This window comes from Falco cherrug, chromosome 11 (assembly GCF_023634085.1).
Source record: "Falco cherrug isolate bFalChe1 chromosome 11, bFalChe1.pri, whole genome shotgun sequence".
NCBI lineage: Eukaryota > Metazoa > Chordata > Aves > Falconiformes > Falconidae > Falco > Falco cherrug.
This window is the reverse complement of record NC_073707.1, coordinates 25,239,597-25,254,131: the sequence shown is the minus strand read 5'-3', so window position 1 is coordinate 25,254,131 and position 14,535 is coordinate 25,239,597. Positions and strand designations below refer to the sequence as shown.

General features: G+C 41.2%; 1 protein-coding gene across 2 annotated transcripts in view; it reads left to right on the top strand.

Moving 5' to 3' along the window:
* USP13 (ubiquitin specific peptidase 13) overlaps positions 1-14,535 on the top strand; it is a 56,639-nt gene that overhangs the window by 15,507 nt on the left and 26,597 nt on the right. For both annotated transcript variants that reach the window (XM_055724035.1, XM_055724034.1), the window contains exons 3-6: positions 160-220; positions 9,750-9,871; positions 10,283-10,425; positions 10,622-10,806. In XM_055724035.1, the coding sequence (XP_055580010.1) occupies positions 160-220; positions 9,750-9,871; positions 10,283-10,425; positions 10,622-10,806 (511 nt within the window). The remainder of the gene's footprint in view (positions 1-159; positions 221-9,749; positions 9,872-10,282; positions 10,426-10,621; positions 10,807-14,535) is intronic.

Genomic DNA, 14,535 nt, shown 5'->3' with positions numbered 1-14,535 from the left:
GAGAAAGAAGAGGATTTACGTTCTTGCTTAGCAGGGACTGCAGTTTAATGGAAGGACCATGAACAGATGTGTGTCGGAAATGCTGATGGTATGGGGTTATTGCTGATTTACTATTGTCTCACTTGGTGGATTTTTAATTGTTTCTTTCTCTCTTTCCAGAAAGTACCAGGGGCATCTGGTGGAGCTTTACCAAAAAGGAGGAATGCTAAGCTATTTTTAGGTATTGTGAACAGCTGCTTTCTGGAACAATCCTTTTCTGGCCTTGTCTTCATGTGTACTTGGGTTCTGTCCACCATTGTGCGTGGCTTTGGGGGCTCCTTGTGGGTTTTATTTTTCTGTTGCATTATTGTTTTTAACTTTTTGTTCTGGTTTTAAATGCTTGTTCAGACAAATAAGTAGTTCTTAGCAATTTTGGTGCATATTGAGAAATGTGTATGTATACATGAAACATTTTAATCTAAAGTAGGCTCTCAACTATTCTTAAACAGCCTAGGATTTGGTTGGCATTTTTTGACTAGTTCTGTCCCTTCTCTCTCTTTGTGGTTTCCACAAAGCACCCTTTTATGAAAATGTTTATCTATACTTAATGTGTAGATGTAACAGGGCCTCAATGTGGCACTGTTCTGCTCAGCAGCTGGTAATTGGAAGGGTTGTTAACATTTCAAAGTTGTTACACAGATAAATGTTCTTAAGTGATGTTGTGGTCTCTCCTGTAATGAGTGAAACAGTACATATATCATGAGCATCTCCTGCCAATTCTTATCCTGTTATGTCAACAGTTATATCCCTTTGTTTCATGGAAAGCAGTTTTCTTACCATGTCCATTTCACCCTATATACATTGATTCAGATTACCTAGAAAACCTGAGGGTCTCATAAATATGGACAATGGGAACGTAATGCAAAGTGTATATTCTCCCTCCTCACATCACTTGTGGTATTTCTCATATTCATCTATTATTTGTTCTTTCTGTATTAATAACAAATAGGGAAATTTTCTTCTGGTAATGAGGGGATTAAATGTTTTCTTTACAATTGCCAGCTCTTATGGCTAAAGGGGAACAATAGTATGGCCTCCCTTTGGAATTGCTTTGATCTGTGGAATGGGTCGTGAAGAGGCCTTTGCAGATTGTAATCTGTTAAATTGTTGTTCATGTCTGGAGCAAGTTTTGCAAGGAGAACTTAGGGACAAAAAAAGTCTTAAGATGAGTCATAAAGGAATGAAACTTCTTTTGTAGGAAAGAGCCTGTTAAGTCACAGATGCTGGTCTAAAAGCTGTTTACTGTCAGTTTACATTGAAACTAATGTTTGTTACTGGATGCTTATGAAATATTGGTTCAAAAACAGATCTGGCTGCAATGCATCGGTGCTTGTACAGTGTTAGCAGTGTGAGTGTAAACAAGAAGTACAAAAGCATGGTCAAATTTGATTCTCACTGATCTACTGCATACATTTTGAGACTTCTGTCATTGTGGTATGCTGGCACACAGTGTGCATGGCATAGTGTCTCTGATGTCCTATACTGGAGTCCTCAAATTCCACCCTTGCACATGAGCATTTTGTTCCCACTGGGTAGATCTGATGCAGTGGTTCCAAGTGTCCTGGTCCAAGGGAACTTCTGAAGGCGGTGCAGTTTCACTGGGGTGTATTTAGCTCATGGAATCATCAGCATTTAATCCAGCACTTCTGGAATCTAATGCAATTTTGAAAATTTATCTTATCTGCTCTGTTGTTCTACTGCAGTCCTCTTTGCAACTCCTGCTGGCTGAGAGTAAAATGGTATCAACTCCCTGCTCAGATTCTGGAGATGGTACTCGCATCCATCCAAATGCTTTGTATCTACTTCCTTGGCTCAGCAGATTTCGTTATTTTTTGGCCGTACTTAAAGTAAAGAACAAAGAATTATTACTGTCCTTGCTCATAGCTGAGGAAACAAAAGCAGATTTGATAGCTGATTTTATAATTTTGCATGTGACAGCAGCAGAGGTGGTTAGTAAAATTTAACATTTTTTCTCTTAAGTTAATTTTAATTAATTTTTAATTGATTTTATCTCTTAATCCAACATCTTCATTGTTGGTTTGGAGCTGCTGGACTTCTCATCTTAACAGGTTGGTTTAGTTTTGTCTTTCTAATTGTGACCATGGGCATCTATGGTAGAGGTTTGCACCAAACTGGCTGTTATCAGCCCATAAATGTAGCCTGCCATTTAGGGCTTACCCTGTCAGACAACAGGAGACAACGATAATGGGTAACTCGTACTATCACTGTGTTTCTAGGTGTCTTTGAATGTTTCCCTGAAGGCCCAGAGATTTAAGCTTTGTGTACAAAGTCAATTCAGTTTGGACATTTGTTACATTGCTTCTTATAATCCTCTTTGATGTAAAGCTATTAAAGATACTAAACCCTTTTCAGTCTCCTTAGTATTAGGAAAACATCTTTTGGATGCTCATTGATTACTTTCTAGCACTGCTGCTATCCAGCAACTGCAACAGAAACACAGACTGACTCAGTCACCTGGAGGCTTTATCTTTCCCTAAACAATAAAATCCATAGAAAAGTGTGTGTGCATGTGCATGTATACATTTGGTTTGGGACTCCTTTTGTTCTTGTTTTCATTTGGAAAAGGCTGGGGGGTGTTGTCTGTGAGTGTTCTGTGTAATCAGGGAGCATAATAACATTGTGCATTGAAACGTATGAACTGCCTTTAATTTAGCTTGTTCAGGTGTTGCTAGGCAGTGTGGGTATAACCAGCTCAGATTGTGCAAGCTTTCAAGGGATTTGGGATGATCTTCAAAGCAGACTGTCTGCACCACAGTGTATAGAATAATATCCTCACTGCATTGCTGTCTAGGCTAGCAATTTTGAAGATGCTTTGTGCTTCTCAATATGTGTGGCTATTGCATGAAGTTTTAGATTCAGTCTGTAAAATGGAATGAAATTGATAGGACAAGATGGTAGCTTCTCATGACTTCACAAGGTTCTCAGATAAGAAACAGCTGCAGTATTGTCTTTGGTATGCAACCTCTTGTTTCAACCAACCACAGTATGGTAAATGGTTTTGGAAAAAAAAACACATGATGGGGCCAGGAAAGGTATCATCACTAAATTTAATTTTCATATTAGCCCATCAGGAAGAAAAAGAATGGATCGGAACTGATAGAAAGTTGTATAAACATGACAGAACAGAAAAGAACCATTGTGGATTTTCCAAAGTGTGAGTGATGGTTCTGGGTCTATGAGAATACTCTGGGGTTATGTGTAGTAGCCCTCCTATGTATGTATTCAGTGACTGTGTGAGTAAGAACAAATCAGTTAATGGGACATACTATGATCTTCCTTACAAGATCCTGGTCAAAAGGGGTAGTAGAGTAAGAGGGAAGACTGGAGGCTCAGTTCTTGCAGTAGTTACCACCAGTACACCCCAGACCTGTTACTCCCAGGAGTTCTCTGCTGATAACTGTTCTATGATGAAGAATTAATGAGATTGTAAATAGTCTGGAAAGGGTTTGAAAAATGAGTTTGCTGGGTGATTTATCTAAGAGATTAAATCTAGAAGTGATTTTTTATGTGTTACTGAGTAACTAAAAAATAGATGAAGTAAATGTTGAAAAATGCAAGGAAGGCAGGAGAAGTGCTTTAACTGTGCACATAGTGATGTGGTCTAAATTAGCTATTACTGTTCAGAAAGGGAGTTCTGAGAGAGGAATGCTGTGAATGGTTCTCTGAAAATCTCAGCTTGGTTGTCAGCAGCAGTGAAAGAGTCGAGTGGAACATCGGAGTAGAGCAGCATTTTATGTTTTGTTCTCTATTATTTTGCTTTATAAATAAGTCAACCTCTCTCTTGAACAGAGAAACCACAGCTGCATGCTGCTCTCTTGCTGTCTCTCTCCAAAACCAGCCAGACAAATGCAGACCCACCCCACCACCCTCAGCAAACAGAAAGCCCCTGACAGATACATGGAGGCTGGGAGGTATATGCTGAGGGAGGAATTACCACATTTTTGCCTTGTTCTGGTACCCTCTTCCTGGGCATCTGTTGGTCTCTGCCAGAGCCTGGACTCTAGGCTAAACAAAGCTGGCAGGGTGGCTGTCATAAAACTTGTCTATAGACAGATGGTCTCTTCCAGATCAGTTACCATAGCACTATCTGCCAGTGCAGCAAGTGGTGTGAACTCTGCTTTGACCAAAGTCAGGGCTAACTTAGACCATCAATTAGAAGTGTTCTGAAGTACTCAAATGAACAGCTCTGTCAGCAGAGCTGTGAGGATGGTAGTTGCTGGTAAGGAGCAGTATCCATGACACACAGCTGGTCTCGGAGAAGGCCTTGGAAAGGAAAACTTCCACTTAAGAGTCTGGGAGAATGCGTAAACTTGCTGAGCTTTTCCTGGATGACACCTGCCTGCCTGTGGCAGTGAATGCAGCTACAGCCACCATTTCCAAGTGTGAAGACCATTCATAAGAGTGGCTGTACTGAATCTGACCACAGCTCCACTTAGCTCTCCTAGATCTCCTAGCACGCAGTAGTAGAACCCTGTTTTCAGTAAGGATGTTTTTGCTTGGTAAGCTTCTAAAGAGAACTTTTATCATGAGTGACTGAAGTTTATATTTATGTAAGTAAGCACATATATGGAGTGTATATCTATGAATGGAGAGTTGTGATTTAGGAGGATTTGAGTGTTTCCTGACAATATTTTTAAATTTTAGCCCACTCAAGTTGTGTGTACTCCCCAGCAGTAGCAGTGGAACTGATTAGACCACGAGTGAACCTGTTGGTTCACAGAAGACAGTGCCAGAAATCCAAGGGGTGAGGTCTATATCCTAGCAATAAGAACAGCGTAGTAATGCTTTGGAGATGTAGCAAGCAATTTGGATGTGAATTTACAAGCCTTGAATAATCCAAATGAACCTAGTAGAAAGGTTTTTTTTTTCTTTTTGTCACAAAGGAGAATGTTATGACTATAAAGTGAATCTTTTTGGTTTTTAAAATTTCTTCTTTTTTTGTATAGCTCAGCTGATGTCAGTTTCATATGTGCCTGAAGACAAATTAACTGAATAGCTTATATATATATATATTGCAAAGTGCTCCTGCTGACACTTTGTATTATTTAGAAGATTCAGATTTATTTGCTTTAAGGTTTAGTCCTCCACTTCCAAGTCAACACAAATTTGTCTACTCGTTTCAGTTGAGAGCAGGATCAAGCCCAGATTCCTAAGATGTCTTTCTAGAGTTTCAAAATTAGTTGTAGGCTCACTAGTCAACATCCTCATTCAATTTTCATGTTTGTATTCCCTTTCATACGCACACAGACCCACTCATATGCACAGGAAATCCTGTTAGGGGGTCCTGCCTGGAGAGTGCTTATGCCACTATTATTAGTGCAGTCAGTTGGTAACTTGTCTAAATCTAATCTGGGCATGTCCACTCCTCTTTCTTCCCCTCCAGTGGGCTGGTTTACAGTACACTGTCTTCCACTCCCAGCTGCTGTTTTCCATCAGTTCAGCAGCAATGCATTTCTCCAGTCACTGAAGTGATGCCTGTGAGCTGAAGTAAACTTACGCTACTGACCACTTGCCCAAAATAATGACATCAGCCAAACTTCTGTTTTAACATGTCTCTTACTTTGCTTTGCCTGATGTGCTGGCCTCCTAACACAACACTTATGACCTACAGACAGTTTGTTTTAGTGACCACAGTGTTTAATTGGGGCTATGAGGAGGCACTGTAAAGCTGTTAGTCCACTAGAAGGGGAACAATGTCATGGGAACATTCACCATCAAGGTGTCAGCTCTTTAAAAAAAATTACAAACACGTTGGTTGTGTTGTGGCTGAGTCTTAGAACTGAGTAAAACCTTTTTTGTCCAGAGAATGGTCTACTCACAGTGTACCTTGGAAGAACATCCTTGTCCAAGAAGCAGCCTTGTATAAAGTACGGTGCTTGAAAGTTCATATTTTTCAGTGCCTTTAGTGTTATGGTAATTTTTAATCAGATATGCTCCATTTGCAAGGTGATTTCCGCCTGCTTGTCTTTCCTGTAGTTACTCTTTCTCTTCTCTCAAATTCTGCACTGGTTTTAAAAACCAAGTTTGAAACTGCCTGCAGACCGCACACGATGCCCAATGGCTACAGGGACAACCTCTGCCCTCATTTAGTGTGGGCTCCATTGCCTTCTAAGGTAGTATTTGTTTTATTATATCTATGCTCATGCTTTCTTAGCCATGTTGGCCCTTGCACAGGCACAGAAAATAGAATGCAGGTAGAACTTCTTACTGGGCAACTTACTTAGCAACTATGGCTTTCGGTGCATACAAGCCAAGATTTAAAAATATGAGTAGTGATTGGGGGTTTTCAACTGGACATTGTTAAGGGGCCTGTCTGACAGTCAACAAAAAGGATTAGTTTATATGGTAATCTGTGTATCAAGGGATTTCAGTTGGTGACCTTAGAAGTCCCTTCCACTCTTATGTACTGGATCTGAACCCTGAGAAACTGTCTTTGGCATGGTAATTGTCAAAAAGCACTGATGCAGGCCTTTTAATTCCTGTTCAGAGGGAGTAGGTGTGTGGAGTGGAAGTGTACCAGCTTTACACAGTCACTTTCAAAAGTGAAATTGCCAGTTAAATCCTCATTTTTTTTTTACCTGGAACTGTTATGAAGTTGTGTGTAGCTTTCTTTAAAATAAGAAGCGTGATGCTGCCATATTGGCATGTCAAACATCCAGAGTGCCATGCTGACAGAACATAATTTTCTGCTTCTCTGGTAACGTGAATGGTATGAAGCCTGAAAAGGTAAAAAGGAACTTTCCCTCCCCACCCATTTGTCATGGGTTAACCCCAGCTGGCAACTAAGCCCCACACAGCCACTCGCTCACTCCCCCCATAATGGGATGGAGGAGAGAGTTGGAAGGGTAAAAGTGAGAAAACTTGTGGGTTGAGATAAAGACAGTTTAAAGGGAAAGCAAAAAAAGAAATGCGTTCACCACTTCCCATCAGCAAGCAGGTGTTCGGCCATATCCAGGAAAGCAGAGCTCCATCACTCATAATGGTTAATTGGGAAGGTAAATACCATAACTCCAAATGTCCCCCCCCCTTCCTTCTTCTTCCCCCAGCTTATATACCCAGCATGCCGTTCCATGGTATGGAATATCGCTTTGGCTAGTTTGGGTCAGCTGTCCTGCCAGTGTCCCCTCCCAGTTTCCTGTGCCCCTCTAGCACTCTTGCCATCAGGGCCCAAGAAACTGAAAAGTCCTTGACTTAGTATAAACGTTACTTTACAAACTGATGTTTTTATTTGTTGCTATCATCATTATCACGTTATCACATTATCACACCAAATCCAAAACTCAGCACTGCACCAGCTGCTAAGAAGAAAATTAACTGTATCTCAGCCAAACCCGGGACATCATTGCACAGAAAAGGCTGATGCTTCTAAGTGTGTGAAGTCCTTAAATGGCAGTGGGTGATTCCTAATAGGATATTCAGTCTTTCATCCCTGGGTCACCAGTTCAAATGCGGGTCAGGTCAGTAGCAGTAAAGTTGCCGCTATCTGGCTGTTGTCTGGCTTGTGAGTTGAGCTGAAGCATATGCCTGAATTTTGAACCCGGGCAGCCTTATCATTTCTGTTCCTATACAGCGGATTGTAAATATTATAAACTTAATGTCAGTATCATAAGGAAATTAATTACTAGCAGGTTTTACACGGGTCTACAGCTGGCAGTGGCTGCGGTGAGCTGTCTTCGGGTTCCCTCTGGTGGTGGAGCGAAGTGTGTGGCTGCAGGCCCTGCGGGAAGTGTTTGCTGCCTTTGGAACAGACACTGAGGTTTTTTATCCTCTCTGAGGAAACCTCTGTCATATTTAGGAGATGGTTAGTACTTTTGGTTTTGCTGTGCTGGCCACCATCAAATTTCTGGGCATTACATGAAAATTCTCAGTGATGCATTGTCATATGTATCATCAGCTTGGACAAACTCACTGTCTTTGCTTCATAGAGCAAAAGAGCTTACTGTTACGGACTGCATCTGTTGGGATTCACTTTACGAAGACAGCATTGTAATACAAGCTGTGAAAGAAGCCTGGAGTAAAGCGAGATCACTGGTGACCTCTGTTATGCTGCAGTAAGGGAAGGAATCATTAAAAAAAAAGGTCTGATTTGGGGAATTAGTAACAAGTTAATATTTTCTTTATAAATCTCATGCTTTCAGTATAAGAAAAAGTTCATGCTTTTGTGTCTATGGCCAGCTGATGAGAAGGGTCTTTTGTTGGTTTCTGCTGAGAAAGAAGTGCTGCTGGAAGTCACTGACAGTGGGTGTTGTCACCCCTCAGGACTGGCTGGTGCAGCAGGTGAGCCAAGAAAATGGAAAATGGATTGTGTTCCTCTCAAGAGGTGATGTTTCCAGGCCAAGTTAAAATATCTTTTGATACTTGTTTTATCACTTAGGATATTCAGGCTGTTACTGCCCACTGGGTAAACAGAGGGCTTAGTTTTTTGAATTTGGACTCTGTCATCCTCACCTCTCTCCCAAATGTACATTGGAGATTTCAGGCATTCCCAGGGTGCAGTGGTTGCTGCCAATGCTTTTTTAGTATAGAGTGGCTCATTAAGCATACGCATGTACTTGTAGTGAAAATAAGAGCCAGCTTTAGCTACTGCTAATGCATCTTAATTCTTGGTTGAGCCTTATTCTGTCAGTGACTGTCTGGTACATCAGAATACAGTAGATCCAGCATCTCCAGATGGGAGAAGGATCCAGAAGATCCATTCCTTGCCCAGGCTTTTCTTGCAATTGAATCTTGTCAAATGTCTGACACAACACGCACGTGTTTGGTCTTAACTTTTTCAGTCATCCTGGAAAGAACTGCACAAGATTTTTAACTCTGTCTGGTCCCTGTGGGATAATTCTATTTTTTGATGAAGCTAGAGATAAAAACACTAGCCATTTGGTTACTTATATACCCTCCCGTCTTCTCTCTGAGTTCACTTTTTTCTGGACAAGCATTTTAGCTGGTGTTGCTTGATCGAGGCTCATATTTAAGCAAAAAAAGTCATCTTTACACTGGAATAAGAGTGTACACAAACACTATGGAAGGCTTGATCTTCAAAATCTGGTTACACTGGTTACAGACTGGAGTTAGAAAGAGAGGGATAATGCTGTTATAACTGTTCTGGCTATAGATATTTGAGATTATGGATGAGATGCGGGAATACTTCCAGCTATAGATGTTTTCTTGGGAGGAAAGGCCACAGGTTCAAATGGATGGGAGCCATAGCATGTTTCAGCCAGGTCTGCGATCTGGAAAATATGGAGGGCTGAAACAGAGGTGCATTATTCCAGCTCTGCAATTTGGGCGTGGGTTGTGTGAACTGGTCTCCATATTGTATAGCATTTCAGGATCCTGGGTAAAAGGGACAGCAGTATTAGATCATGATTTTTTCCAAAATGAGCAGAATTTTCTTAGGTGCTTCCCAGAATGTGATGTCTGCATCAATGCCCTGCTTGGAGAGGGGCCAAATCAGCTGTGGCTGGGGATAAGATTAAGATGGAAATTTTGGTCTTCAGAACATCCTCTTACAAGATGATCACATTTGTGTTTAGATCAGGATTTCACAAACATTTCTAGCCAGAACAAACTGCTGCCAGTGTCAACTTGCAGGCTGATGCCAGGCAAGCAATGCTTCATAGTGGTACCCCTGCTACAATATAGGAACCTTGATCTCAGGACAATCTCCTAACATTCCCCATCTTGTTTTTCAGATCTAGAGACAAACAGTGATCTCAACAGTGATGACTTTGAATATGAAGATGAAGCAAAACTCGTTCTGTTTCCTGATCACTATGAAATCTCATTACCCAATATAGAGGAGTTACCAGCGCTGGTCAGTGAGTGTGTGCAAGTGGTGATAGGAATTGTCTCCTGCTTCAGTTTGTATCAAGATAGTGCTTTGTTTTCTTACATATGGTGCTTATTTTTACATAAAGATCTTTATTAACCAGCTATAATAGTAATTTTTAAAAGTCTGCTTTTTCTTTGTTTCTTGGATTTCCTTTTACCTCCTGTATTCCTTCTCTTATTATGATGCGAGCTTATCCCAGGGAAGCTCACATAGTACGTGTTGTGCTTACTCTCCTGCTAAAATGATAATAATTGCAATCTAGAAGATTACGTGCATATATAAATAGTCTTACTGATATCTTGTTCTGTATGTGGTTAGCAGTAGGCTGAATGCCAAGTTCTGCCAAGTCACTGAATCATGTTAGGTTTTGATTGACATACATTTGTCTTCCAGGTGACGATAGCTTGTGATGCACTCCTCAGTGCAAAATCACCCTACAGGAAGCAGGACCCTGACTCCTGGGAAGAAGAGCTACAGGCATCTAAACATGCCAAAACACTTGTACAGTTAGACAATGGTGTTAGAATTCCCCCCAGGTGAGGGTAATAAAGTTTGTTCATTGTAGGCTCTCTAATACAGTCCAGAGTAACAGAACTAAAGCCAGCAACTCAGCCAACAATTCTCTTGCATGACCCCGGGTGTGTATGTTTGGTTTGACGTATCAGAAGTGGAAATACAGGACTGGTTCCTACCTTACATATTTCTAATGTTTCTTCCTGTTTTCTTTTGTAGCGGTTGGAAATGCTCAAAATGTGACCTGCGGGAGAATTTGTGGCTAAACCTGACAGATGGTTCTGTGCTGTGTGGAAAGTGGTTCTTTGATGGCAGTGGGGGCAATGGGCATGCAACGGAGCACTACAAGGAGACAGGTTATCCCCTGGCAGTGAAGTTGGGAACCATCACTCCTGATGGAGCAGGTCAGCCACCTGGCAAGTTCTGAGATGGGGTATCTTTTGTGCATGAGAGTAACAGTGTATATCTATTACCAAGTGGGTTTGTGCTTCTAGTGCAAATGTTTGAGAGTGTGATATGGAAAGAAAACCCTGTGAATCTTGATCGGAACTGGGGGGAATGGCACACGCTCCATTCATAGAAAGCTCTTATCTTTTTTTATCTGCTCTTCTCCTCCTGTTCTGTATTTGGTGTAAATAATTTTTGGGGGGTTTATGATAGCAGATTTGTAATGGAAGAATGGTACTACTTTGAAACAGCAGAATCTGGAGAAACAGTATTTTTCAGTTCTGCTATGTTTACTAGGGCAAATGGTTCAATCTTACATAACATAGAAACAATAACAGAGTAATGATTTTAAAGTAAGAAAAGTCCATTCCCAACAGTATGTATGTTTTTGGGGTTTTTTGTCATACTGGAAACGGCTGTTTTTCCTTACTATTTCAATAACATTATGTTTAGTCTAATGAACGCTGATCTTCATGGGGCTGTTGTGATGCTCATTTGTAAAGTGCCTGATGATCTTGAGAGGGTAAAAAAGCTATAGATGTATCTTCATCTGTGTGTTCTCAGTGTGGCATTCTGCAGTGTTGCTGTGCAGAGGATTATGGTGTGTGAGGATTAGATGGAGTAAAAACATGAGAAGCTGAAAAAGTCATAACCAAAACCATCCTCTGCTGCAGCTGTACAGAGAAATAAAAAACAGAAGAACACAGCATGATTATATTTTGGTTTTGGTGTTTATGACCATACGGATGAAAAATAGCTGTTTAGAGCAGCCCCTTCTTTGAAACACACATTGGTTGAGAGTTTTTATCTTGTAAGTCCTATTCAGTGTCAGGGGAAGGAGGCTGTAGTCATATTCAACCAGCTGTGCCACAGAAACAGTGAGCAAAATTCATTCTTTTCTCTCGCAGATGGAATATTGTCTCCTTGCCTGAGCCTGGTCTTGGATGATTTCTATCAGAATCTTTCAATTATTGAAGATGTTTAGGATTTACCCAGCTGTAGGTTTAATCTACAAAATAAACAGATTATTTTTAGTGGTTTTTCAATTTTATTTTTTTTCTTTCTCATCTTTAACAGCAGTACTTGTTTCCTTATGGCTGCTGTATTTCTGCCTCCCACCGATCAGCTGCTTCCTCTTTTATGTGGCCTTTGGGATAACAAAGGACAGGCTGTCCTGCTTCCCTTTGAATGAGGGGCACCAGCTGTTCTCCACAGACCTTTGTTCTTCTGGATGATGTTTACTTGGTTTCCCAATAGAGAAGACTTCCCTCCCCCAACCCTCCTTGTTTCCTTTTCAGTAATTATTCTGTCTCTGATCTATACTGCAGTGGTAATCATAACCTCTCGATAGGGCTGGATGACAGATGAGCTTCAGAAAAGAGGCTCCATGGCTGATTGCAACACAAACTGTGTCTGGTTTTTGCTTGCTAGGGCTGGAGGTGAAGAGGTGATGATAGAGGATTATAATAAGTATTAATCCCTCTGCTGACATAACTTATTCCTTTTTCACACCAGTAAGAAGAAAGAGGTTGTACCAGTATTCCGCTTACACTTACCCTGTGTGTACACAGAGAGAGCAAAGAAGAGCTCCTTGTCTTTCCTTGAGAATTCTGTGTTGTATACATTATGAAAGATTTCTGGGTCATTAGCCCCACTTTGTAGTGTTCTGTCAAGAAACACATCTAAGATCAGGGAAGAAACTGAACCAAACTTCTGTCTTCTGCTCTTGGGCCTTGGACAGATTGCACAAGAGAGTCAGAAAATTTGCTTGCCTCGATAGGTTGAGTAATACTCAGCAGACTGTGCTACCAGCTGCCTCTCTCGACAATGCCATTGGATTTCATTTCAAGTCATTGTGAGGCTGCGTGTTTGAAGTTGGTTTGAGAATTGGAATGGGGGTTTGGCAGTGGGAAGCCTTACCTGACAGGTACTTGAACGAGTTGCTTTGTAGGTGCCAAACTCTGCAATTGTCAGATACTTCTTTGGGGGATCCTGAGCAGCTTGTTTCTTCAGGGGTCATGTCATCATTGCCTGTTATCCTTCTAGTAGGAAAGAGCGATATCTACACAGCCAGAACAAGTGTAAATCTTGAGCTGTGGAAGAAAAAGTAGTACACTGTCATTTTTCTTTTCTTAACATAATATGAATAATAATAATTATGCTTAGTTTCATAATATTCTATTTTGTCTGTCTCAGATTTTTTTGGATTATTTTGGTATGTCATTGTTGTTCCTCTGCCCCCTTATATTCCTCCCTTTTCCCCCTTTCTCACTGTAATGATACCAGCTTTTCTGTGTCACATTTGCTGACTTGTCTGCATTACTTATCTACCGGAGTCCCTATGACAGCACTATGGGCCTGTGTTTGGGGCCTGTCATCTTCTTTCTTTGGTTTGCTGCTCTTTTATTTTTATATTTGAAGTAAGTGAATTCTGTATCCCACAAATTTAAGTTGGCTACACAGCAGAAAGTACTAAAGTATGACACATACTGGGCTTGAGCAAAAGATTAATGTAATGTGTTCCATTTTTGCTGCTCGGGGTCAGTAGTCCCAGATGGCTGCTCTCTCTTCAGTTGTCAGAGCTGAGGAAAAACAAAATCAAAGCTTCCACATTGAAAGCAGTCACCCAAGATCAGTTGATGTGTAATCTCACTCCAGTAGGTGTTTGAACCTTTTAGGATCTTTTGGCTGTGCTGTGACCTCACCAGATGACTATGGGAATGCTGTGAACTCATGTGTGGATGAACAGTCATGTCTTCTGGGCACGCTTGCTACCACGCAGTGGAATTGCAGCAGATGGACAGCTACAGTCACACACATGCCAGAGAGGTCATGAGGACCAATGAATAGAGTCTGGCTAATCAGCAGCTTGGCAGCACACTCAAAAGCACAATGGCCTGGTTTGGGAGAGTTAATGTTTTTCATAGGGCTGGTAAATTTTAAAATTTTCATTAGGTCTTTGAATTTTTGGCTAACCTTCAGCCTGTCATTTCAGTGTGGCTTTGGTACTAGGAGACTGCCTTTTTGTTAAAGTCTCATGTAGGGTATGGGCTGAGTCAGAGCCAGGGTTTGTAGTTGCCAAGAGAGGGCAGAACCTTTCAGAAGTGATATTTATGCTGTGAACAGCCTTTATCTGAGTTCCTGCTCTCTTCTGAGTTGGTTTCTACTTGCTCCTAGCTAAGTTTTCTCTGTTAGCCTAGATCTGCTCATACAGGGCACGATCACTGTGAGAAACTGCTGGGCATGAAGGAAATGTAGCTGCGAGAAGAGCGGGCAGGCTGGCAGAGGGATTCTGGGCTTTGGTGTGAGTAGAGACCAAGGTAGGGAAACAGTCATTCACTACAGAGGAAGAGGCCAGAGAAGAGAAAAGATGAAAGGCCTGCTCAGGTCTTACTGGTGCTTGTCTTACCACTCATATCCCTTTATGATGCCTGCAGCTTTGTAGTTATTTGCTCAAATGGGTGAAACGAGCTCTGGACTCAGGTTTGGTCTTGCTTGGTAAACACTAAAAATGAGGTTTTTTGTCTCTCAATCATTCTGTCCTTCTGTTGAATTTATTAAACTTGGTTTCATAATGAAAATACCATCACTAGATATATTGCTTCCCTCCACAGTTTGAACTTTGCCTGACCAAAATGTTTATGGGCTTTTACTTAAGGCCGTAAGGCTCTATCATAGAGCTGGGA